The 23,730-nt window shown below is 48.2% G+C and overlaps 1 gene segment (V, D, J or C); it reads right to left on the bottom strand.

Annotated features, from left to right (window-relative positions):
* Positions 1 to 11,480: 11,480 nt before the first annotated feature.
* The window catches only part of LOC133255871 (T cell receptor alpha chain constant-like), a 56,886-nt gene continuing 44,636 nt past the window's right edge, over positions 11,481 to 23,730 (bottom strand). The window contains 4 exon segments of the C gene segment in view: positions 11,481 to 12,046; positions 12,704 to 12,811; positions 14,246 to 14,290; positions 16,313 to 16,585. Of these exon segments, the coding sequence occupies positions 12,705 to 12,811; positions 14,246 to 14,290; positions 16,313 to 16,585 (425 nt within the window).

Genomic DNA, 23,730 nt, shown 5'->3' on the forward strand with positions numbered 1-23,730 from the left:
ACATGTGTGCTTCCCCATTTATATCTGTTTCACCCTTATTTAGTGGTGAAAAGTGATACACGTATCTCTTAGTGTAAGAAGAGTACAAAAAGTGTGGGACTTGTGTATATGCTTATTTAATCTCAGGGGTTCCAGTGCTCATTAGGTAGATGAAATTGAAGCTCCGATTTGTAACTTGCTTTAGATCAGAGTTCATGACATGCTTGGGTGGAACAATAGGTCTGCTGGCTGAAGTCTAGGCATATTTATATATTGTGGTGGCATCCTTATTTCCATCTTGGGGGCTGTGTATAGGAAATAAGCTATGTTGAGGATTCCACTATTTAAATTTAGCCAACTGCTGCCTTGGTATGTTGGGCTCTAGAGATTCCCCAACTTGGCTGCACATTAGAATTGCTTAGGGAACTTACAATCTCAATGCCCAGGGCACAGCCCATACCAATTAAATAAAAATCTTTGGGGTGGCATCTTCGTACAGCTACACAGGAGATTCTAACATGCAGCCAGATTGGAGAAGTACCACTGGATTCTTGTTCCTAAAAACGTAGCCCATTGACCAGCAGTATTGACATCACCTGGGAATCTTTGAAAAGGAGACTCTCCAGCCCCACCTCACTCCCTCCTGAAGCAAAAGCTGTTTGAACGTGGTCTGCATGGGAATCACAGGCATATTACAATTTTGAGAAGCACCCATCCAGACCAGTGGTTCTCAAATCTTGGTTTATTTCACAATTCTCTGGGAACTTAGTAATGAGCTTGGGCCTCTGATTTTTAGCTCTCCATGGAACTCTGATACACACTGAGGTTCGAGAATAGCTCTGTATCAGGAGTCGTCATCACCGAATGATCTGTCAGTGTTTCACTAAAACTGTATCACAAAGGCAGGATGTTGGTCCTTGGGGCTTGGTTTACCATTCTGAGGAATATTAGTTCGCTCATAACTAATAATGTTTTCAAACTTGTGTGCAGGTATGTATCTTTATCAGGAGGCTTCTGAACAATTTTTAGTGTAGATTGATAGACCAGTATTTTGAATAAGAAAAGCAGTATAAATGGGCTTAAAAACTGGGAATAATAGTACTAATTTTATCAAGGAAGACATTACAACTTTCAGAGCCTCTAATACACACATTTTAATGTCTATCCATGATCTTGAGATACACAGGGCAGATACGAAGCACCCACTTAACCGGGTTAGCTGTTACCTCAGAGGTGATTTACCCAAGCCAGTGACCGTCAGTGGGAAACACTGATCTCGTATTGCCTTCTCACTGTTTCCAGTAGGGCAAAAGCCTATAGACAGCTTTTAGAATCTTGATTTTAAATTCAGTTTAATAAAACTCCATTTTTGAGCTTTGTTCACTTGTTCAGTGGTGTCTTAACTCTTTTTTTTTTTTTTTTAATTTATTTTAATGGGAGGCTAATTACAATATGTGGTGGTTTTTGCCATACATTGACATGCATCAGCCATGGGTATACATGTGTTCCCCATCCTGAACCCTCCTCCCACCTCCCCATCTCATCCCTCAGGGTCATCCCAGTGCACCAGCCCCAAGCACATTGTTTCATGCATTGAACCTGGACTGGCGATCTGTTTCACATATGATAATACACGTTTCAATGCTATTCTCTCAAATCACCCCACCCTCGCCCTCTCCCACAGAGTCCAAAAGCCTTTGCATCTGTGTCTCTTTTGCTGTCTTGCATATAGGGTCATCATTACCATCTTTCTAAATTCCATATATATGTGTTAATACACTATATTGGTGTTTTTCTTTCTGACTTACTTCGCTCTGTATGATAGGCTCCAGTTTCATCCACCTCATTAGAACTGATTCAAATGCATTCTTTTTAATAGTTGAGTGGTTCTCAACTCTAGAAGCAGAAAATTTACCTGTGAAACTATTTAAAAGTTTAAAAAGTACATCCCCTCTCTCCCCAATGGAATTTCTGATTCTTAGGTGGTGTTTTTTTTTTTTTTTTCTTTTTTTTTAGATGAGAGGCACTGAACCAGGATGGGTAATCTTTTTCATCTAATGGGTCTTCCAACCTGGGTCTTGATACCCATCAGCTCTGTTGTGATGGTGCCCCTCTATGGGTCTCACACATGGGTGCCCAGAGGAGCATGCTGCAACAGTGGATTTTGAGTACTATGCCACAGAGTGAGCTATAGTCTAGCATTTTCTGGTGTCTCCAGCTCAACACCTTTACGAAGTAGCTTTATTTTTATTTTCTATGCTTTTCTGTGGGGCCGGAAACCATTCACCACAAGCGCCGTACATGGTCTGTTGCCTGCCATTCTTTGCAGTGGCGGGAAGCCCGGCCCTGAGCACCTCCTGCCCACACACTTCCTGCCCCCTATCACATGGAAACCATCATTTGTGTTTTCTTCTCTTAGCAGCCAATACCTTTGGCCTCTTTGATCACATCCTTTCATCTTAGTCTTCAAAACACTTTTGTTATGATGGTTGAAAATACTTGGGGGGTGGGGGTCAGAGAGGCCTGCTCTCTGGTTTTGGCTCAGCAAACTTGCCCTGGTGGTTGCCATGGGCTGGGGCGCTTGTGTATAGACTCGGTGTGACTGTGTCCGCTCCTGTCTTGGCTTGCGGCTCAGGGCTTTTACAGTCTCAGTGCTGTATGACTTCCTGCCTTTAACTTTTAAAAACTTAACGAATATAAAAAATGGATTTTTTCCTTTTGGTAGAAACCAACACAATACTGTAAAGCAATTATCCTTCAATTAAAAATAAATAAATGGATTTTTCCTGCACGAGGAAACAATACTTCACAGAACAAGGATTTTAGATAAGGAAATGAGGGAGAAAAAAAGACTTCTGAGGAATTTAAAAAAATACTTGCTTAGGTTGAATTAATAGGTGGGTTCAAGCTTATGCAGACCTGTCCATGGGATGAAAAGGAGAGGCATTTTCAAGACCCGAGTTGGGCAGCCGGCTGGTGCTGGAAGTACCGCGCTTGCCCTGAGGGTGTTGATTCAAGGACATGTTCTGCCACTTCTGTCTGTTGACCGGAAGACCTTTTGTTTTGTTTCTCAAATTTAGCCAATAATTAGGCACCCAGGCATGGTGCTGCATAGCACGTGGGATCACCAGAGACAAGATAACAGCCTTGCTGTCCAGGAGTGGCTACCACTGAGTGCCCTCCGTATGTCTGGCATGGTATTAAGTGTCCTGTTACTTACGCTTCCCTGCGAGATGGTTGGATGGCATAATCGACACCATGGACATGAGTTTGAGCAAACTAGGAGATAGGAAAGGACAGGGAAGCCTGGTATGCTGCAGTCCATGGGGTTGCAAAGAGTTGGACACGACTTAGTGACTCTACAACAATGGTCCCATGAAGAGAAGGTAGTGTTCTCTTTCAGATGAGGAAATTGAAACTCAGATGACTGTGAAGGTTTGAATCCTATTCCTGTCTGATTTCAAAGCACTTGGGTTAGACTTTATGAGAAAATGATAGGCTAACATGGGGCTAATAGGACTTCTCACTGTTGTCCCAACAAAATATAAGTGAAAGTACCTTGTTAATACGACTGCTGTACAAACGTACTGGTACCCTGAGGGCAGTCGTCAGAAATGCGGGAAACTGTCCACACGTACTGCTTTTCACCCTCAGCTGCACGTCCAGTTTTACTGGCTTTCAGCTAAAGGACTGTGGTGGCCAAGGTCAGGTCTTCCTCTTTTTCTGGAGAAAGACATCCTCAGGGAGTCCCTAGATGTCCCTAGAGACATCCCTGGGCTCTGCTATTTGAAACTGCTCTGCCTTTTTAAATCCAGGGATGAACAGCTTTGTTTCTTAACTTTTTCTTACTGAAAATGTCGCAGACACACAATGCACACGCATGCATGTCAAGAGATAAACTTACAGATACCCAACATTTGGCTTCAAAAATTAGCCATGTTTTTTACCCCATCAGGACTTCCTTTGTGGCTCAGCTGGTAAAGAATCTGCCTGCAATGTGAGAGACCTGAGTTCGATTTCTGGGTTGGGAAGATCCCTGGAGAAGGGAAAGGCTAGCCACTCCAGTATTCTGGCATAGAGAATTCCATGGACTGTATAGTCCATGGGGTCACAAAGAGTTGGACATGACTGAGTGACTTTCACTACCCTGTGTAGTTTCAAGATACTATAAGAGACGTCTAATGGGGAAGCTCTTTCTATGACTCCATCACTGAGTTAAAAAATATTTGTGTGCCTACTCTCCAAGACATGCAGAGGTGATCAGAACAGACATAGTAACTCCCTTTTTGAGCCTTACATTCTAGTCAGGAAGAGGGCCGAATTAGCACATGAATATAACTGCTGTAAGTGGAGTGAAGGACACAAATGGTATGACGTGATTACCAATGGGGTGAGGTGGGAGCTACCTAGACACAGTGGTCAGGAAAGCCTCTCTAAGCAGGAGACGTTTATCATCAGTCATGGCACCGGCAGCTGGAGTGTGTCTAGGTATTACTTTACTAACTTGCCTTGTGATTGAGTCCTGGAGTTTGCTTTTGCAGAAAGCATTGCCTCAGGAGATGACTAATCAACAACATTTACCGAAGGAGTGTCTCCAAAGCAAACTGTTTTGCAACTCTACTCTAATCCTAGAGGACGATCAAGAGTCCTGAAGAGGGAAGGGAAATCCAGACAGAATAGAAGACACCAGTCTTGGGGCGGGGTGGGAGTGGGCGATCAGTTGGTCCTGAGACCCCATCTTTTCCTGCTCCTTTCTCTGTGATGGCTGTATCTGGAGCCACCTGGGATTTGGGCGTCCACTAGCGCTGATGTGGGCCTCATTCACTGTGACGGCAAGGGAGCCACTTCGCCTTTCTCCGTTTGTGAAAGGGAGGGACCATACCCTGCCTACTGCTTAGCTTTCCTGTGAAGGTCAAAGCCAGATCATGTTTGCTTTGGTGTTGCACAGACACGCTATTCTTCATAAAGATTCCAGATAAGGATGTCACCTCACCCACATCCCCCGGTAAATCTCTGGAATAACTTGGGTCAGCAAGGAGAGGCAAGGCCTCCCTAGAGTTTGCTAAAAATAGTGTCTCACCGTCTCCACTGGAAAAAAGTCCTGTTTCATGTTAGCCCAGTTTCCTCCCATCAAGGCTAGAAGCATGAAATGGAGACCAGTTGCTGACCACTCTCTGAACCACAGTCCTTCATCTACTCAACCTCTCTGAAGTCCTGCCAACCATGTCTCACATTTATAAGCTCTTTCCTTAATGGTTCCTTTTTTTCCTCCTTGGCTGAATTCTGTGTGGGTGGCTCAGGAAAAGGGTAGACAAGCATGCTTTCTGCTTCTCGGGGGGATTTTTAAAGAATCTGACAATGGGAGGGCTCTCTCCCCTGGATCCTATTGCCTCTGGAGTGGGAGTGTGCCCATATTTCCAAAACAAACAGTGAGAATGGGCTGCCCTTTTCCCAAAGGTGGTGAGACCCCTCTGGGATGATGTATGGTGTTCTGGCTTGGGACGATGGCTGCCCAGAGAAACGACCCATTGTGGGGTGGTCTACTTTCTTTCTTTCAGACTTTACATCTAGCCAGGACTCAAGGGGGCCCATTTTGGGGGAGAGGCTTGTACCATGTGGCATGTGGATTCTTAGCTCCCCGACCAGGAATTGAACCCATGCCAGCTGCAGTGGAAGTGCAGAGTCCTAACTGCTGGACTGCCAGGGCATCCCCAAGGGGGCCCTTTTGAAAGCAGAGAGGGCCCTAGAGGGTGAGAGGGGAGATAAAAAGCAAGAGTGTTCAGGGATGTTGCAAAGAGCAGAGTGGGCAGCCTGGAGTGGCCTGGGGCCGGAGGGCTGGCTTTGTTCTGAAAATCGGCTGCAGCCTTGCCAGGGCCTCCCAGTGCTGTAATTTTCCCTCCCTCAAGCTCTCCTGGAAGCCGTGGAGGGGGAAAGAAAATGCATAAGATGGTGTAACCAGAAGCTCCTGGGGCCCTAATGAGGGGAGAAATGCCTGTGGGCAACAGAGACACACTGGTGGGCTGAGAACTCTAGGCTCACTTGGGCGCTGGCCTAGTGAAGCAGCAGCCCCACTTTTATCTCAGCGTGGTGGTCCAGCCTGACCCAGCTCTATTGACCCCCAGGCAGGGTCTCCGTTCAATTTTCTGGGCATTCCCTTAAAATTTGCATTCAGTTTACTATGCTGAATCTGTGCATGTGTTAATAGGAACAGTACTTTATTGTATAATTTACCTGTGCTAAAATGCACAAATCTTAGTGTACAGTTGGGCTTGTTTTGACGTGTCTATACACCTGTGTAAATCACCCAAATCAAGATGCAGAATATTTTCACCACCTGGAAGCTTCCCTGGGGCCCCTTTCCAGCCAGTCCTTGTACCCTAGAGGCATCTACTGTTCCCATTTCTGTTGCTGGTGATTAGTTTTGCTTGTTCTTGAGCTTCATCTGTGTGGAGTCCTAGAGTTTGTACAGAGCCTGGATCCCTGGGGCCTGGCCTGTGTCCGCACTTGGCAGGTATGCACTGTGAGAGGAGCCTTGGTTCTTAAACTACCCTGTGAGAGAGCACTGATCCCATTGGGAAACTGAAGCTGTGGGTGGTTAGTGAGATGCCCACAGGGCAGGAGGTAGTGGTGCATCCTGGTGGCTAGCCCAGGCTCTCTGATTCTGAATCCAAAGCTCTCTCCAGGCTCCCAGGGGGCTCCCCCAACCCCTCCCTGGGGGCTCCTATCTAATGCTCTGGATGAAGGAGCCTGGTGAGCCTGGGCAGGTAGCGCCCCCTGCTGTCTACCGGGCCAGACCCTACACCCTCTCTCCTCCAAGGGCTGAGACAGGATCACCCGGGCAGGAGCCCAGGGCAGTGATGGACAAAGGGCAGGGGCTCGGCTCCTGGAAGGAAGTCTCCTGTCCTTTTATTTTCCTCTGAAAAGACGTTTTCTTAAGCGTTTGGGGCTTTTCTTTCCTCAAAAGAAGCGGATTAAGGGAGAAGAAGCATCTTTGGTGGAGCTCTGCTGCCCCCACGTGGGTGGCTGGGACACTACCACAGAGCTGGACGTCCAAACCCCGCGATACTCAGGTCTCAGATTCCCATGGTCCTTCTGTGGCTCTCCATCAACCGGCATCCTGAATCCTGGTCTCCTTGGCTTCTGAGAGCCAGATGTCCTTCTAGACCATCATCTTGCACTTCAACCCTGACCTGGAGCGGTTCCTTGGAGAACCAGCTCCAGCTGTGCGTAGGAGGGGGAGATGTGGCCCCACTCCTCCCGGGGAGGGCGGGCTGGACAGAAGTCTAGAGGGCCTGTACTGCATAAAGCAATGGTGTGATCGAGTGAGATCAAGGTTTGATCATAGGACTTGGCTGGGGGGGGGAGGGGGTGATAGGCGGGGCGGGGGTACTTCTCGCCATGGGGTGCACAGCCCCCCTGCCTACCGTGGGCGTGGGTGCCGCCGCTAGGGCCCCGCCGGCCCTTCCCAGCTCGCCGCCTTCCTGTCGCACCTGCGGTCGTGGTGGTGTAACGGCCCGGCCCTCCCAGCCCCGGCACGTGGCCTGGGGTGATGCTATCTCTAACTCGGTATTTTTAACTCGTTTTTCCAGAGGATGTGGCTTCTGTGGGAGAGCTTCAAAGGGTGCCCCACTTGCCCCTCGCGGCAGCCATGACGTCATGGAAATGGGAGGGGCCGCCCCAAGCCCCCTCAAACACCTGCACGGAAGTGGGAGACTTTTTCCACTTCCTGTCCTACATCTGGCTACTGACTCAATGTCTGACCTGCTTATTAATTTCAAAATATAGCTCTCAGTGTGATACTCAGAGGAAACCTTACTCATGTGTGTGTCTGGGTGAAACTAGGCCTGAGTCCCAGGTGGCAGGGCACTGGCCCGCCAGCCTCCTGGCCTCTCAGTCTATTCATTAACAGAGTGACAGTGGCCTGGGCTTGCAGACCTCCCCAGACCCACCCGTCAGTCAGAAGCTCTACTTCCCACAGGTTGCTCCCAGAGGTAGATGGAGAGAGAGTTTTAAGACAGGACATGTGGACAAAGTGAGGTGAATGGTAAGGTGACCTGCAGCCCTGGACCTGTGGTCCTTCAGTAGCAGGAGGGCTGATTCCTAGAAGCCCTGTGTGCCTTCCCATCCCCCAGGCTCTACTGGATGAGTGCCCACCCGAGGCTGCTCTGGCCAAGGGACCATCACTCAGGTTCTGCTTATCCTGATAGTTCTTGACAGGTTACTCTTAGCTCTTGGCTAAATTATGAAATACCTTCTCAGGAGGCTCAACAGTAAAGAATCTGCCTGCCAATGCAGGAGACACAGGAGACTCCGGTTCAGTCTCTGGGTCGAGAAAATCCCCTGGAGTAGGAAATGGCAACCCACTCCAGTTTTCTTGCTTGAAAAATTCCAAGGACAGCGTGGCAGGCTATAGTCCATGAGGTTGCAGAGTCAGACAAGACTGAGCGACTGCACATACACAAATTGTGAAAATGTGGCTCGCTGGGCCACCTTGTCTATTAATCCCCGTTTTCCTTTCTCTTATGCTCCCTCACCCACCATACACATATACATCTTCGCTCCTTCCCCAGTGCCTGATGAGCCCCCTGCCTCATTTATTTGTTCACTTGCTGCTTAAGTGTATATTAAACATCAGTTGTGTGCCAGGCACTGTGCTGGGTGTTACAGACACACGGATGAACACCATATACTTCCCATTCCAAGGAGCTCATAGTTGAATGGATTTTCTTGCTGAGGTATTACCTGATAACTAAAGTGATATCTGTTAAAGGCTTTACATGTGACCCCCTGGGGGTTAGATTTTATGGGCAAACCAAGAAGAAAACAATTCTTTAAGACTCAGATGGCTCCCCCTCCAATGGTGGGTCATGGTGAGGGGTGCTTTGTTGGGGCTGAGAACCCACCCAAGTGTTCCTGAAGCACATACTGGCTTAGCCTGCCCTTTTCTTGACCAGATCATGATTCCATTTGGACTCAGGGGGCAGATTTCTGGGTGAAGTGACAGAGAATTCTCTAGAATCTTGGGCTTGGGGTCCAGAGAAGTCATTTGGTCCCTTTTTCTGCCTCCAGGGTTGGCCTGAGCTTAAGTCTTTTTGGGGCAGTAGGATGTCTGTCCAGAGAATTCTGCTCTGCAACTGACCTTGGGGGCACATTCCACCCTGGGATGGCATGGCTGTCCCTCCCTGAGGCTGGCCCCTGCTGCTGAGGACTGGGGCTCTTCAGGGCTGGGCCTTCTCAGGGACTTGGTGACCATGTCTTCAGGTTTCCTCAGCAGCCTTTTCCCTCCACACTGAACACTGTCTTGTCCCTTACTGCATGGAGGGATCTGCTGCAGTGGCCCTCAGCCCAGCGCTGCCCTCCTAGTGGGCATAGGCACCCTTCCCCAGGCCTCCTCACAAGGCCACTTCAATCCCCTCTGACACCCTGGTGGGGCCTGGGCCAGACGTGAGAACAGAGTGGACACAGCCGCCGAGGACTCCGCATCACCCCTTCAGCACTCTTGCTTAGTTGGCTGTCGGCTTAACAGCCTCAGACCTGAGAGAATGTTCTTGGTGGGATAGAGGAATCTGGATTTGAGATGGGAAACTTCCCCAAGCTGATGCTGACCCTGTTTTCCAGATGGCCTCTTACCTACCTGAGGCCTTGTCACTCTCAGCTTGGGCTGGGCCTGGAAGCAGCAGGCCTTCCTCCCTCCGTGGGTCTGGGAGGATCCCTGAGCACTGCTGCCGCATCCCTTCCTAGCTCCTCAGGTGGCCTCAGGGGTCCAGTGACTGCAGGGCCCAACGTCTGAGGACCCTGAGCTGGCATGACTCCACAGGCTCCCTTGGTCTCCTTCCACCTGGGCCTCCTCTGCAGTTCTTGGAGGGGTCTGTCTTTGGCCCCTTTACTGCCTTTCAGAGTCCCTGCCCATGTCCTCTGCCACAAGCCCCATTTCCCCTTCATCCTCAGCATCTTCGCAGCCAAGTCTCAGGAGCAGACCTGCCTCCCCAGCCACCCACACAGTCTTTTGCCTGGATCTTATGTATACAGACCAAAGTGGATTACTATTTTAGGAGGAAAAAAAAAAAAAAAAGACCTAATTTGCCTAAAGTTTTTAACAGTTGATAAAGGCTTGCTCTGTTAACCCTCCCAGGGGCATTTTCATTTAATATGGGGAAGAGAATGCTTTAATTAAAAGAAATTCCCAATGGTGGAGTCTCTGGCATTGTGTTCGACTGATGAGGAGGCAGTTTTGAGTTCCCTGCAGGTGGTAACTCTTCTTCTGGGCGTGAGAGTGACCTGCTATGATGGGATTTCCTCTGAGATCTTTCCCTTTAGTGATCTTTAAAGGCACTTGTATTTAGGCTGCACATGAGGCTGCTCAGAGACCACTGGGGTTTCTGTGACTATCCTTGGTAGGGCTGCCAGTATTGAACATGGTTCTTAACCTCTATAGAAGCCATAGAATCAGAGATGAGGGGAGCTGGAGGCAGCCTCCAGTCCTAAGTGGCATAGGTTTTATAGGTGGTGATCCTGGAACTCGCGGACGGGAGGGACACGCTGATGTTACCTATTGAGCTGGTGGCTCCATCCTTGTAAAAAACCACAGACCTGAATTGTAGCCGGAAGGATTTGCTTGTTTCTGGCTGTGTGGTCAGAGACACAAAGGTGAACTGTAGATGTATTTGGGGCTAGAACCCTCTCCCACTCCTACACCAGGAATTGGTAAGCACTGGGCTCCAGTCTTGAGAGTGGTAATTGTGAGGTGGATGGCTGAGTGGTGTCTGAGGGGTGCCCCCCTTTCCTAAGCACCCCAGGAAAGGTGCTAAGACAGCAGGAGGCTCAGGAGAATCCAAGGGGACCCCGTCTCCTGTCTTCTAGGTGAGGGCTTGAGACGCCTACTCTCCTTGGCCAACTCCCTGGGCTTGAGAGGAGAGAGCTCATCTCTGCTTTCCTTGTTCTCACATTCAGGGTTGTGGGAGCACAAAATCTGGCTAGGGTCACCCTCTTCTCCCCCTTTTCTCCACTCCTAGACTGACACTCCAAGGGGCTGAGCCTCTGGTGGGCATCCAGGCAGTGGAGTGGTAGGTGGTCCCCAGCCATGAGCTTGTAGAGCAATGCACAGTTTCAGTGGGAATCCAGTCTGAAAGGAAAGGCAAAGGAAATGTTTCTTCAGGACAAGAGACAGTGGGTGGCCTTTTGGGGACACTTGCTGTGTGGTCCCTGTCTGCCAGATTTCAGCTACAGGTCATTACCACCCATGAACATGGGCTTCTTGCTATGAGCTGCCCAGTGGAAGAGCAGGGATCCAGGCTTTTAAGTGGGTTTTCCTGGCCCCCAGCACAGCCTTCTCAGTGGAATTTTTTGGAGGTTTTTCCAGGAAAAGGTGGACTTAAGCAGCTTGTTGAGTTAGGCCCGCCGAAAGTCCTCATGGATAGATGGCTTGGTTTCTTTCTGCCCAGCTAGTGATCCACAGCAAGCTGAAAATGACCTGGACCAAACTCAGTCAAACAGAAGCACAGTCTCTTCCAAATCGCTTTTATTGAAGTCGTGGTAGCAGAATATACAATGTGGCTCGGATACACAGCAGAGCAGGGCCTAGATCGTGAAAAGATAATTTTTCCCCACATGCTGGGGAAAAGGGTGATATGTATTTTTTTATGAACACTATGTAAAAAAATATAAACAACACACAACATTCTCCAGGAGCTAGACCCCAGGAAAACCCACTGGGGATCCACCATCCAGTGGGACATCAGAGGCAGTCTCTGGGGGGTGGGGGTGGGGAGGGAGTGTCCCCACAGCCAGGAGAGGCTGCAGCAGCCCCCCGACTTTGCCAAGAATGCCAGGCAGTGACAAGCAGCAGTGAAGAAGAGAGTGGGTGGCAGCCGTGCTGGGCAGCTTGTCAGCATCTTGATCACCAGTATCTGGAGGATCCAGTTGGTGGTATGGCCAGCCAGGCCAGAGAGGAGGAGGGAGCCTTCTCATCCATGGGGGCAGAGAGTGCGCCTCTCTGCTTGAAGAGGGAGAGGAAGGGCGAAGAGGAGCAAGGGGCGAGGGAGCACGGGGCTCTCAGGTTGTCGGTGACCTGGAATGAGGAAGAACAGGGTCAGGCTGCATAGTGATGAGATTCAGGACAGTCAGGGATGTGATGAGGATGCTTCTGTTTGTAGAGTTCTAGGGGCAAATGGACCCAGAGTTCTTTTTGATGACATGGTCTTGTCAGTGGGATGACCTGGGACACTGGGGGAAAGGGTCTGGAGATTCTAGTCAGATTTAGGGTGGATAACAAATACAATACTGCCTCACCACATTGGGGTTAGAGGACCTGAGGAAAGGAATGGGGGGCCCCATAAAATTTGCAATGAACGGGGTACAATGGAAGGCATAGGTATGAGTGAGTCTGGGCCCTAAGAGTCTCCTAAGTTCCACTCATTAGCTGTGTGGCCTTGATGTTCCTTGGCCTCAGTTTCTTTATTCCCAAAATGAGAATAATAGCAACTGTTCCTCATACTTTTTAGGTGAGACGTGGCTTAAAGGAAGTGACCAATGTCACCTGAGGAGTGTATTGTGTTTCTTAAGTATCTGGGGCCATTGCTATTAACAAGAGGAACCATGAACAGGAAAAGAGGAGTCTGGTGGGTCCAGACTTAGGCCCTAAAAGCAAGAGCCTGGGGGAAGTTCCTTTTCAGAGCTTGGGGACCCGCCCCCAGGGCCCCACCGTCTGGCTGAGATGTCAGCTCACCTCAACTGGACCAGAGCCGCAGCGTCATGAGCAGATTAAACCCGACCACCTTCAGGAGGAGGATGCGGAACACTATCACTGACAGGTTTTGGGAGTTTAGGTTTATATCTGCAAAAACAAGGAGCCACAGCAGTCATGGCACAGGTCTGCACAGCCCCCGTGACACCGAAAGCAGGGTGGGGAGTACGGTGAGCTTCAGTGCCTGGATCTGCCTCTCCCTTTGAGCTTTGGTGCACCATCCCATCATAAACATATCTGTACATCCCTCTAGGGTCAACATGGGCTTCCCAGGGGGCACAGTGGTAAAGATTCTGTCTGCCAATGCAGGGGACGCAAGAGATGCGGGTTTGATTCCTGGGTTGGGAAGATCTCCTAGAGTAAGAAATGGCAACCCATTCCGGTATTCTTGCCTGGAAAATTCCATGGACAGAAAAGCCTGGTGGGCTGCAGTCCATGGGGTTGCAAAGAGTCGGACACCACTTAGTGACTGAGCACGCACGCACCAGTGTCAACAGCATTTCATTTCCAAAGGGAAACACTAACAGCGCTTACTCTCTGATTTAGGGCTGAGCCTCTCAGTGGATGGGGATGGTGAATGCTCAGAACTTGGGACACGCAACACCCTGGGTCAGTGCCCCTTAGTGAGAATCTAGTGGTGGAACCACAAGAGGGATGAAAGTGAAAGTGAAAGTCGCTCAGTCGTGTCCGACTCTTTGCGACCCCATGGACTATGCAGTCCAGGGAATTCTCCAGGCCAGAATGCTGGAGTGGGTTACCTTTTCCTTCTCCAGGGGATCTTCTCAACCCAGGGATTGAACCCAAGTCTCCCACATTGCAGGTGGATTCTTTACCGGCTGAGCCACAAGGGAAGCCCAAGAATACTGGAGAGGGTAGCCTATTCCTTCTTCAGTGGATCTTCCCGACCAGGGATCGAACCCAGGTCTCCTGCATTGCAGGTGGATTCTTTACCAACTGAGCCACAAGGGAAGCCCAAGAGGGATGACTCAGTACAAATGACTCAAATGGAAATGAACGTGGGCCCAGAGTAGGTGGTGAGGAATGGTGGGGATCTTTGAGAGCCAAGGTCACTGCCCACATGAGTTTTGCTGCTCTTCTTGAAAGAAGGCAAAACCCCCAGGCTATGGAGGGAGAACATCCTTGGGAAGACCTGGTTAGTCTAGGGCTTTATGTGAGCTGGTCTGAGATTTCCCAGCTGGGCCACCCAGAAGCTCTCTTGATCCTGTGGACAGTGGAGCCACTGAAAGGAATACAGAGGCCTGGGAATGAGTCATTGGGCTAGCAAAACTAGACTTATCCTCGAAGTTCTTAGAGTGGAAAAGAAAATTAGAGATGGTGAGAGGAGTCTAGGGATTCAAGAATGTCCCCAGGCAGCTTTGAACAGGGCTTGAACTGCTATTCTTTTCCTTAGAACTTCATTCCTAGATCCACATGTTCCTTCACACTGCCTCTATCCCGTCTGGGTGATTGTGGGTTCATCGTTTCCCCAGACCTGTGTGAAGCCAGGATGGACCCCTTCCTTACCTGTTTCAAAGCTTTTCTCTACCAGCTTGGCATTACAGGAGATTTCTAAAAAGAGAAATAAAGACATTTTTCTTAGAGTCCTGAGCATTCTGACTTCCCACCCCAGAAGCCTTTCCATGCCTCCTTGTGGAGAGATCTGGAAGGAATTTGTCCCACATGGGACCACCTGTTGAGGCCACCACTGACCCTCGAAAGACCAGCCCCCTGGCTTCTAGGCACCATTTCATTTACTTAATACTGGTTGTGCTAAGCGCATGTTACATGACACAAGGAGCCATCAGAGCCCACCCTTGGGTGAGTTCCAATCTGGAGTCTCATAGAGGAAGTAAGGCAGACACAGTGAGAAGTGCCGTAAGGGGTACAGGTGCTTTCGTCTGTCCCACAGGGTTTTGACCCCTGAACCCCAAATCTGTTTGCTTGTTTTTTCTGACTCAGTACATGGCATTACCATTGACCCAGCTGCTCAGAAAGAAAATCCAGCCACATTCCTCAATTCCCTCTTTTCCTTTTCAGTCCTGCATGGTTCTAGCTTTGAATCTCAAATAGTGTTGAGCTTTTAACTCCCCTGCCACAGGGACTTCCCTGATGGTCCAGTGACCAAGACTCTGTGCTCCCAATGCAGGGGGCCTGGGTTCTATCCCTGGTTGGGGAACTAGATCCCACAAGAGTTCAAATGTCCTAACTAAGGCCCAATGCCTTAGTTAAAGAAATAAAAAACAAAATATCAAATGAATAACTCCCCTGCCACAACCCCATCCTGGCCCCCATCATCTCTCTGCTGCAGGAGCTTCTTTTCCGTTTGCACTCTCGGCTCCTACAATCCATTTTCCACTCTAGTCAGGGTGGTTAAAAAAAAAATTATTTATTTATTTATTTTGGCTGTGCCAGACGTTCCTTGCTGCTCAGTCTTTCTCTAGTTGCAGCGAGCGGGAGCTACTCTCTAGTTTTGGTGCCAAAGCTTCTCACTGTGGTGGCTTCTTGTTGAGGAGCACGGGCTGTAGGGTGCACAGGCTTTAATAGTTGCAACACATGGGCTCAGTAGTTTTGGCTCCTGGGCTCTAGAGCACAGGGTCAGTATTTGTGGCACACGGGGCTTAGTTGCTCCATGGCATGTGGGACTTCCTGAACAGGGATCTGCCTGCCAGTGGGTTCATCGGCAGTGCAGGCAGATCCTTTACCACTGAGCCACTGGGGAAGTCCCCAGAATGATTTTTTTTTATAAAGTAAATTGGGTGTCATTCGCCTGCTTATAGGCAACCAATATCTCCTCACTGTACCAAAGAGTGTCTCCCGCTCATGACGGGCAAGGCTCTGTGATCTGGCTCCGGCCTATCTCTTCCATCTCATCTCCTCCTGCCCTTTGCCTTTCTCACTGTGCTCCTGACTCTGTAAGGTCCTTTCTCTTCTTATGGCTGGTACCTCCTTAGCCTTGAAATCTCAGCTCAGATAGCATTTCCCCAGAGGGCCCTTCTCTGACTTTTGTCCGTAGGGTGGCTATTTCCCCAACTCCAAGTTAAAGCAAGTATGATAATCTGGAGTTCTTTAGATTTCTGCTTGTTGATGGTTGGTCTCCCCCAACTGGAATGGGGCTTGCTCAGAGCAGACCCCTCATCGTATGCATTTCTTCCTCCATGGCAGCACCGGGCATATTATACAGGCACAATCAGCAACTGCTGAGTGAATGAATGAATGAGGTTAGGAGCTGGGAAAGTCCTTTGGCCAAGAGGGAGGAGTAAAAGGAGGGATCTGGGAGAAGCACACCGGAGCCTGGAGGAGCAGTGAGGGGCTGAGCAGAGACAGGGGGTGGGAACTCAGAGAGGGTGAGCTTCAGGGCCCTCGAGCTCTCAGGCCTCTTCCCCCTCTGCTATTTGTCTAGGACGTTCTGTGACCTGCCTGGATGGGGCTCACTGATGCTCAGGAATGAGAAGGGAGGGGTCTTTGCTGACAGTTGATGAGGTTGAGACCACCAATCAGAGCAGCTTTTAGATGTCACAAACCTGAGCCCTGGGCACAAATGAGCCTCTGGATGGAGGAGACAACTTAGAGCAGAACCCAGGCTGCACTCACCGAAGCTGGAGGCGAAGGGAATGGTCTTGTTGAAGGTGTCTGCGCATCCAGCATCGCTGGTGTTTCCCCAAGTCACTATCCCGTTGCTCTTGGATCCCAGGATCTCCATGTTGAGCACGGTGCTGTTTGTTTTGTGCACCGTGCTCCCCTCGGGCCCCATGATTTGTTCCATGTTGACTTGATTTGAGTCAAAATCGGTGAATAGGCAGACAGAAGTGTCACTGGACTGGGGGCTTCTCAGCTGGTACACAGTGGGGTTGGGGTCCTTGACTTCTGTGGACCAAAAGGACCCAGGTTAGGAGATGGTTGTTTTCCTCCTCCCTTCAACCAAGGCCTGAGTCCAGATGCCAGTGATGGGCAAGAATAGGGCTATATGGGGCTGGCAAGTCACATTCTCAGGTTTGAGGTGGGAAAGAACATTCTAGAAACCTTCTGCTCACAACGGACAGGACTCAGGGACAGGCACAAACTACGGGTCCTGGCCAAGAGACCAGGCTCTCAGTGAACACACTCTGCCAGGCCCTGCCTACCATTCAAGGAAACTAGCAATTCCGGGCTACTTAAGGATGCTGCCCATTTTTCTACTTAATAGGAACTTTTGCAAAAGCTCAGAAGGCCTAGGAAGCAACAACATAGTTCTGGCAGGACAAAGCAAGCACAGAAAAGAGACCCAGCAAAGCAAGCCACATGTCTTAGAGTCTAGGGTGGTCTCCCCATCTTGGGCTGGTGTTGACAGGAGTGTGATGTTTGTAATAGGCTGGCATGAACTTGGAAGATGGGCCACATCACCAGGAGATTTCTCTCACTGATAAAAGCTTTAGGCTCTAAATCAGAACCCTTGTGTCTAAGCCCTGGCTCTCCCATTTACTAGCTACAAGGCTTTGAGCAATTCATACCAGCTCCTTGAGTCTCAGGAATTTCATCTGTCAAGTGGGGATATTGCCTCATCTTTTTTCCTGACCAGGCTCTTCTGAGAAGCTATGAGAGTTTCTCCATATAAAGTTATATTTAATAAACTGAAATAATTTTAGTAATTGCAGCTCTTGATACTGCCAGTAGATTGCCATGATAACTGCGCTACCCAGTAATACACAGTTTCTATTCTTCCGCCCCAGGAAAGCAGGAGCTGCGGGAGGCTTTTCTTTAGTGCTGAGAAGAAGACTCAGTATTTTCATGGGATTCTGTGTTTTTAAAGCAACCCCCAGTGTTTATTCTTTCAGACCTCCTGCGTTTGGAGGAGGAAGCAGAGGTTTACTAGGAGGATTAACACGTTGGGGCCACCCAGCAAGTTTACAGCAGAGCTGGGATGGCAGCTTCCGGGGCCCGTGGTTCTCTGCTCCCCTAGCTTTCTCACCACACAGGCAAAGTCTTGCAGACCAGTGATGTAGGACGCACCCCATGTGCTGAGCCAGTCAGGGTGGCCTTGGCAACGCAGATATCCAGCTGGATGGAAACCAGGGGAATCAGCCCTTGGCATGGCCTTGGGATGCTGAATCAAGGCAGAGCTGCCTATGGGTAGGGTTGTCCATGGTCACCTGTGAGCCACACCCAAAGCTCTGGCTTCAAAGGATTCTGCCTGCTCCCCTCCAATCTCCATGTGCCTGAGAGGACGACATCACTGTGGGTTAAGGATTTATGGCAGAATTCTTTTGCTGGGAGGGAGGAGACGGGAAGCCATTAGCTAATACCACACCCCAGTGGATGTGTCAGTCGTTAGCGGGAGTCATGGGTGGGACCAGAGAGGGTGATGTGGAAGGGTGTGGAAGTGCTGAGAGAATGTGGCCACAAGAAAGCTGAGGTTAAAGTGCCACCAGACACAGTTTGACCTCAGAGGGAGAAAGGGGTTTGTTATGGGGGCCAGACACCTGACTTTGAGTCCTGGTTAAACTCTCGCTTAGATCCTAGAGCCAGTGGCTGTCAGTCTGGAGAGGGTCTAGACCATGCTGTCCAGTGTGATAGTCTTTAGCTACACTAACCAACATCAAGCAAACTCTGGGGGATAGAGAAGGACAGGGAAGCCTGGTGCGCTGCAGTCCATGGGGTCACAAAGAGTCGGATACGACTGAACAACAACAAACATCAAGTAAAATTAAAAATTCAGTTAGCAATTAAACCTTCATGTTGAGACCCCAGTAGCCACATGTGGCTGATGCCTACGGTGTAGGACAGTGCAGGTTGACAGAGTATTTCCATTGTCACAGAAAGTTCTATTGGACGGCATTGGTCTGGAGGGTGCAATGCCATGGACCGCAAGGAAAGGCTGAGGGGGCTGAGAGTGAGACTTAAAGCCAACTGAGATCCGTGCAGGGTGACACCAGGGCAGGCTTACTGTTGCTCAACTTTGCTAGTGAGAGATCAAAATGAAAGAGCAGTTAGTGAAGTCAGAGAATTGGGGTGATTTTTAGCCTCTCTCAATTCTTGTTTTTACTAGTTGATACCCTTGGGCTTTCCCCATGTGCATTTTTGCTGTCGTTTCTCTGCCCAGCTTCCTTACCCCTGGTTTCCTTCTTAGTCACCCTCTCCTGCTCCCCCCACTTCAGTTTTTTCTTTGAGCTCATCATCCAAATGAGCTGTCTATAATGTGGAGCTTATCGAGTCACTTTCTGTTCAAAATACTCCAGAGACTCCTATCGCCTATAGGATAATGCCCATACTCCGTGGCACAGCATTTGGTGGTTGCCACGATTTGGAGCGCTTGAATTTCCTCTCTCAAGTCCTTTATATGCCCTGTATGAGTACAGGTGGACAAAACTCCATCCTGGCTCCCTGGAATATAAGCTCTGTGATAACTAGGACCTGTCCCTAGATCACTGCTGTGTCCCTAGTGTTTGCCATATGCTAGGTGCTTAAGAAATAATTGTGGGATAAATAAGCAGCCTAGTGACCGTCAGATTTGGAAAATTCCTATTAATTAGATTTTGGGTCAAAAAACCTGGATATTGATCCCTAAACTTGGCTTTTTAAAGCCCTCTTTTAGGGACTTAGGTGGTGGTCCAATGGCTAAGAATGAGCTCCCAGTGCTGGGAGTCAAGGTTCGATCCCTGATCAGGGAGCTAGACCCCACATGGCATAACTGAGAGTTAGTGTGGTACAGCTAAAGATATTGTGTACTACAGCCAAGACGCAGCTCAGTCAAGCAAATCAATAAAAATAAACACTAAAGAAGAAGTCCTTAAAAAATGAAGCCCCTTTTACTTTTATCCCCAGGTACCTCAATGCAACATTTCTGTCTGAAAACAAAGAATGAGTCATTATTAATCTGGAGATCTTTAGGGGTCCATCTGCCAGAGCCCCGGGAGAAAAACATCCTGTTCCATTTTAGTAAGATAAATGCCTCCTACCACTGATGACATCTCAGAAGGTAGGCTTAGCAAGACTGGATCAACTTTTCAGTGTGGAAGTCCAGCTATTTCTAGATCCTCATCATTCATTTTAATTCAGAATTAGCCACAGAAGCACACGTTCCAAGGCTCTAGGTTCTAAGATCCCCAGGGCACAGCAATGATGGAAAGCTCCCATACCACCAAATCTGTGTTTGGAAGTTGGGCACCAGGCACCCTAAATGTGAGTGAGCAGTACTGACTGAGTTTGAGTCCCACTGAGGCCCTCGTGAGCGTCAGGAAGCAGTGAACCTTCAGAGACATACCTGGAGTGATGGAGACTCTGGTTCCCTTGCCAAACTGCATCTGGGAGCCAACACCTCCATCTCACTCTCACTGTCTTCATTACAGAAAGCCTTAGGTTTCCCCTCCTCTGACGGATGGGCTCTTACAGCCCACTGAGCAACAAAGGGGGGTGGTCTAGGCCATGAACTGTCCATGGGAAGAGCTGGCCTCTCTCACCTTCACCTCTGGTCTGCATTTCTGAATTGTTTCCCTGTTTCCCAGTGGCTGGCCTTGGGCCTAATGGTCTATACTATCCTGAAGGCTCTAGCATTCCTTTTCTCCATTGTCTCTGAAGGCATCTTTGGCTTTCTCTCCATCTAACTTCATTATCAGAGTATTTACTTGGCCAAAATGCACATGCCTTGTTCATTCCTGAGATCATGCCCTCTGTCTTGGTGTTTCTTATGCCTGGAAGTCCCCTCATCTCCTTGCTTTGCCCAAATAGATCTTAATTTATCCTTTAGCCTCAACAATTCTTTCTACTTCATAAAACCTTTTCCATGTAGCCCAACTTTTCAGCCAGAACCCCATTTCTCTGAATCTCTACCGTGCCTGTTAACATCATCAGCTGGTTGATACAAAAATGGTTTTCAGGTTGCAAAATTTACAATATCTTGGTCTCTTTGACTAGTTTTTATACTGTTTGGAGACAGTTCAAGCATCTATCTTAGATATTCATACTCAGTCTCACATTTTGTAGAATGATGGCCACAGAGAAGGCATTTAAAGTTATCTGCTGAATGATTAAAGTCAAATTTTAATGTGATTGACCTAGAGAGACACAGATTTTCAAGATCAAGAGGGTTGCCTTTTCCATTCACAGAGGCCTCTGTAAGACAGTTATAACACTCACAGTTAGCCTTGCCATAGTAATACCAAGATCTCCAGGGAAAAGGTTAGTGATACTAGTTCATGAGGTTGCAAATGGTGCCGCCTGGAATGACTCACCAGATATTATGGACACTTGGGTTCCTTTCCCAAAAGTGAGTTTACCGATCGCTCCTCCTGTATTCACACTGCTGGGGACACCATTACAGAAACTCACTGGCCCTGGCTCCTACTTCATTGAGAAACACTGGTCTCTCAGAGGGGACAGAGGATCACACTCTTTAGAGTTAGACCTTCTGCTCTTCTGTGTCGAATCTTTGTCTCTTATCCTTTTCTTCCTGCCCCATCCTGCTATAGTGCCCTGGATTGGAGGTTCTGATTCCCATAAACACAGAATTTAGTAGACAACCCACCCTGCTCAGGACAATAGTGTCTTGGATCCTCTCGTGAAAGGTCCAGGACTCCTTGCCCATCATCTGACTCATGATTTTTCAGGTTCTGGCCCAAGGGTGTTTCCTGAGCATTGAGTGCAGGATGAGAGGATGTTCTGGGATGAGTGGAAAGAACCTTTTGGGGCTCGACAGGAGAAAGCACCTGGGCTCAACTGGGCATCTCAGACAAAGAAGAATTAGCTGTCAATGTCCACCTTTGCCCCACATTACTTACTTGGATGGACACTCAGTCTGGTCCCTGCTCCGAAGTTTAACTTATCAGTGCCGAATCTCCACTGAGGGTAAGGTCTTTGCAATAACCGTCCTGACATTAACCTGCTGGAATCTACCAGGCTCTGAGGGCACCATCTGAGAAGGGACCCTGGCTTTTTTTCTTATGTTTCCTATTTTCCATGGAAATTGTTCCTCTTTCCCTTTACAATAATGAAGCTTTAGAATAACAAAGCCTTCATGATGATGATGATAATAATTATTAATATTATTTAGAAAAGCTGCCAATTATTGATTACTTGCTATATGCCGAGCATTATCTCATATTATGATGTGGTAATTTTTATTTTTCTGTTGAGAAAGTGAAGACTTAATTAGCTGGAGAGGACAAATCCAGACTCCCCCCAAGGTCTGCTAGCCTTCTAAGCTATGCTGTGAACCCTACACCATCCTGCCTCCATACCTTGTCGTATTTGCCATTCACATAGGGGTCTGGGTCATTTTTACCCTGGGAGCAGTTCAAAATTCTACTCAATCTCAGAGAGGAAGATTCTGTGAGCAGCTATGCCCACACTAAGCTCGTTAGTCCATCCAGGGAATTTAGCTACCTGCTGCAATAAAAGAGAATTTGTGTTTGCCATTAACTCATCTCTTTCCCCCAAGAGCATTTAGCTAATTTCCTGAATGCTCAGATTATCTGGTGCTGATATGATCCGTTTCGCTTGAAAGCACCAAGTATCTGCAACTCTTTTTATGTTTCCGTAAATTGTTCTGCTCAGGTTTTCATTTACCCAGCTGGCTCTTGGCACTTCTACTTTAACATGAGAAATGGGAGCATTTCAAGTTACCAGAGAGTTTGTAGAAATGGAAACGAGTGTTTCACATATCCTCAAGTTTGCCATAAATCGTTGCCGGTTTTCTCACAGACAAATGGTCAGTCACTTTGCCTTGGTCATTCACACCGTCATACTCACGTGAGTGTACAGTCAGCCTGGTTCCGGTTCCAAAGGTCAGCTTATTGTAGACACCAGAAGACACCCACTAGGAGGATGCTTTATAAGAACTCTAGTGCCTGGCAGGGTTAGCAATGACTCCTATGTCTGTTTTACAGGTTCCTTCAAAATCCCCCTTTCTCTAGCACAAGAGAGAAGTCCGGGTCCTAATTCCTGAGCTTTCTGTGTAACAACCTCATACACCTTTCTATCCCAGCCAGCCTTCAGCAGGTCAGGCTCTTTCTGGAGGCTGGATGCCCATTCTAGATTCCATAGTGAAAGTGAGGAAAGAAAACGGAAAGAGTCTGGAGAAAAACCAGAGATTAATTGGGAAATGAATCTTGAGGGAACATTCACAGCACTGGCAATAGATGGAAAACCTTGAGTACAACTTAATCATGGAAGGGAGGCCTGTGAGAGCTCTCCTATCAGAAAGTGGTTCCATTACTCCTTGAGGGCAGACACAGACTAATATTGCCATAGGAATAGCCTCATGAAGTGCACAAGGAGGACTGCTTAATTGTGAAGGTTGTGAGAATCAGGAGTGAGTTGCAGATGGGGCCCAAGAATCTAGTTCTCTGGAAAGTTCTAAGGTTAGGATTAACGTTCATATGGGAACAACAACAACAAAAAATCTCCAGTTTGAGAGTGGTTTAGACAAGTCCTTTTCAGTGAGAATTTCACAGAACTCTAGTCGTAAATTTCTATGCAAAAAAGATTCTAAGCTCAAAGAAGTTTGGAAAATGCTGTATACTCTTTTTTCAGTCCTGAAGCCTGACAACACATACTAGCAGTCTAAAGGCTCTGAGAGATCTTACAATAAAGAAATTTAGAGCTTCTTAAACTTATTTGATCCAAGAATGTTTCGTTTCTTAAAACATCCATTAACCTCTGTGGAACATGTACAGGTTTAGATATTCATTCCCCGGAAGTCCCTTTTCTAGTTTAAAGAATTTAAAATTCATCCTAAATTTCAGCCTAATTTTATCCTTAAGCTTTTGTGTTCTGAGTCTGTTTGTTCTCCTACCAACTCCTACGGACACAATTAGGGGTCTTATTGATGCTGATTATTTCTTTCTAATCATTATGAAACAGCTTCATTCTATTCGGGCAAATGCTGAACAGTAGTCAGCTATGCAGCAAATTTTCTTGCTGCTGTCAGGAATGGCTCGAGGGAAGATATGAACAAAGTCATCATGCAAGACCACATCACCCCAGTACTTTGCAGAGTTTACCTACTGGGAACAATGGCAACTTGAAAGCCTTGCCCA

The sequence above is a fragment of the Bos javanicus genome, chromosome 10 (assembly GCF_032452875.1).
Source record: "Bos javanicus breed banteng chromosome 10, ARS-OSU_banteng_1.0, whole genome shotgun sequence".
Lineage (NCBI taxonomy): Eukaryota > Metazoa > Chordata > Mammalia > Artiodactyla > Bovidae > Bos > Bos javanicus.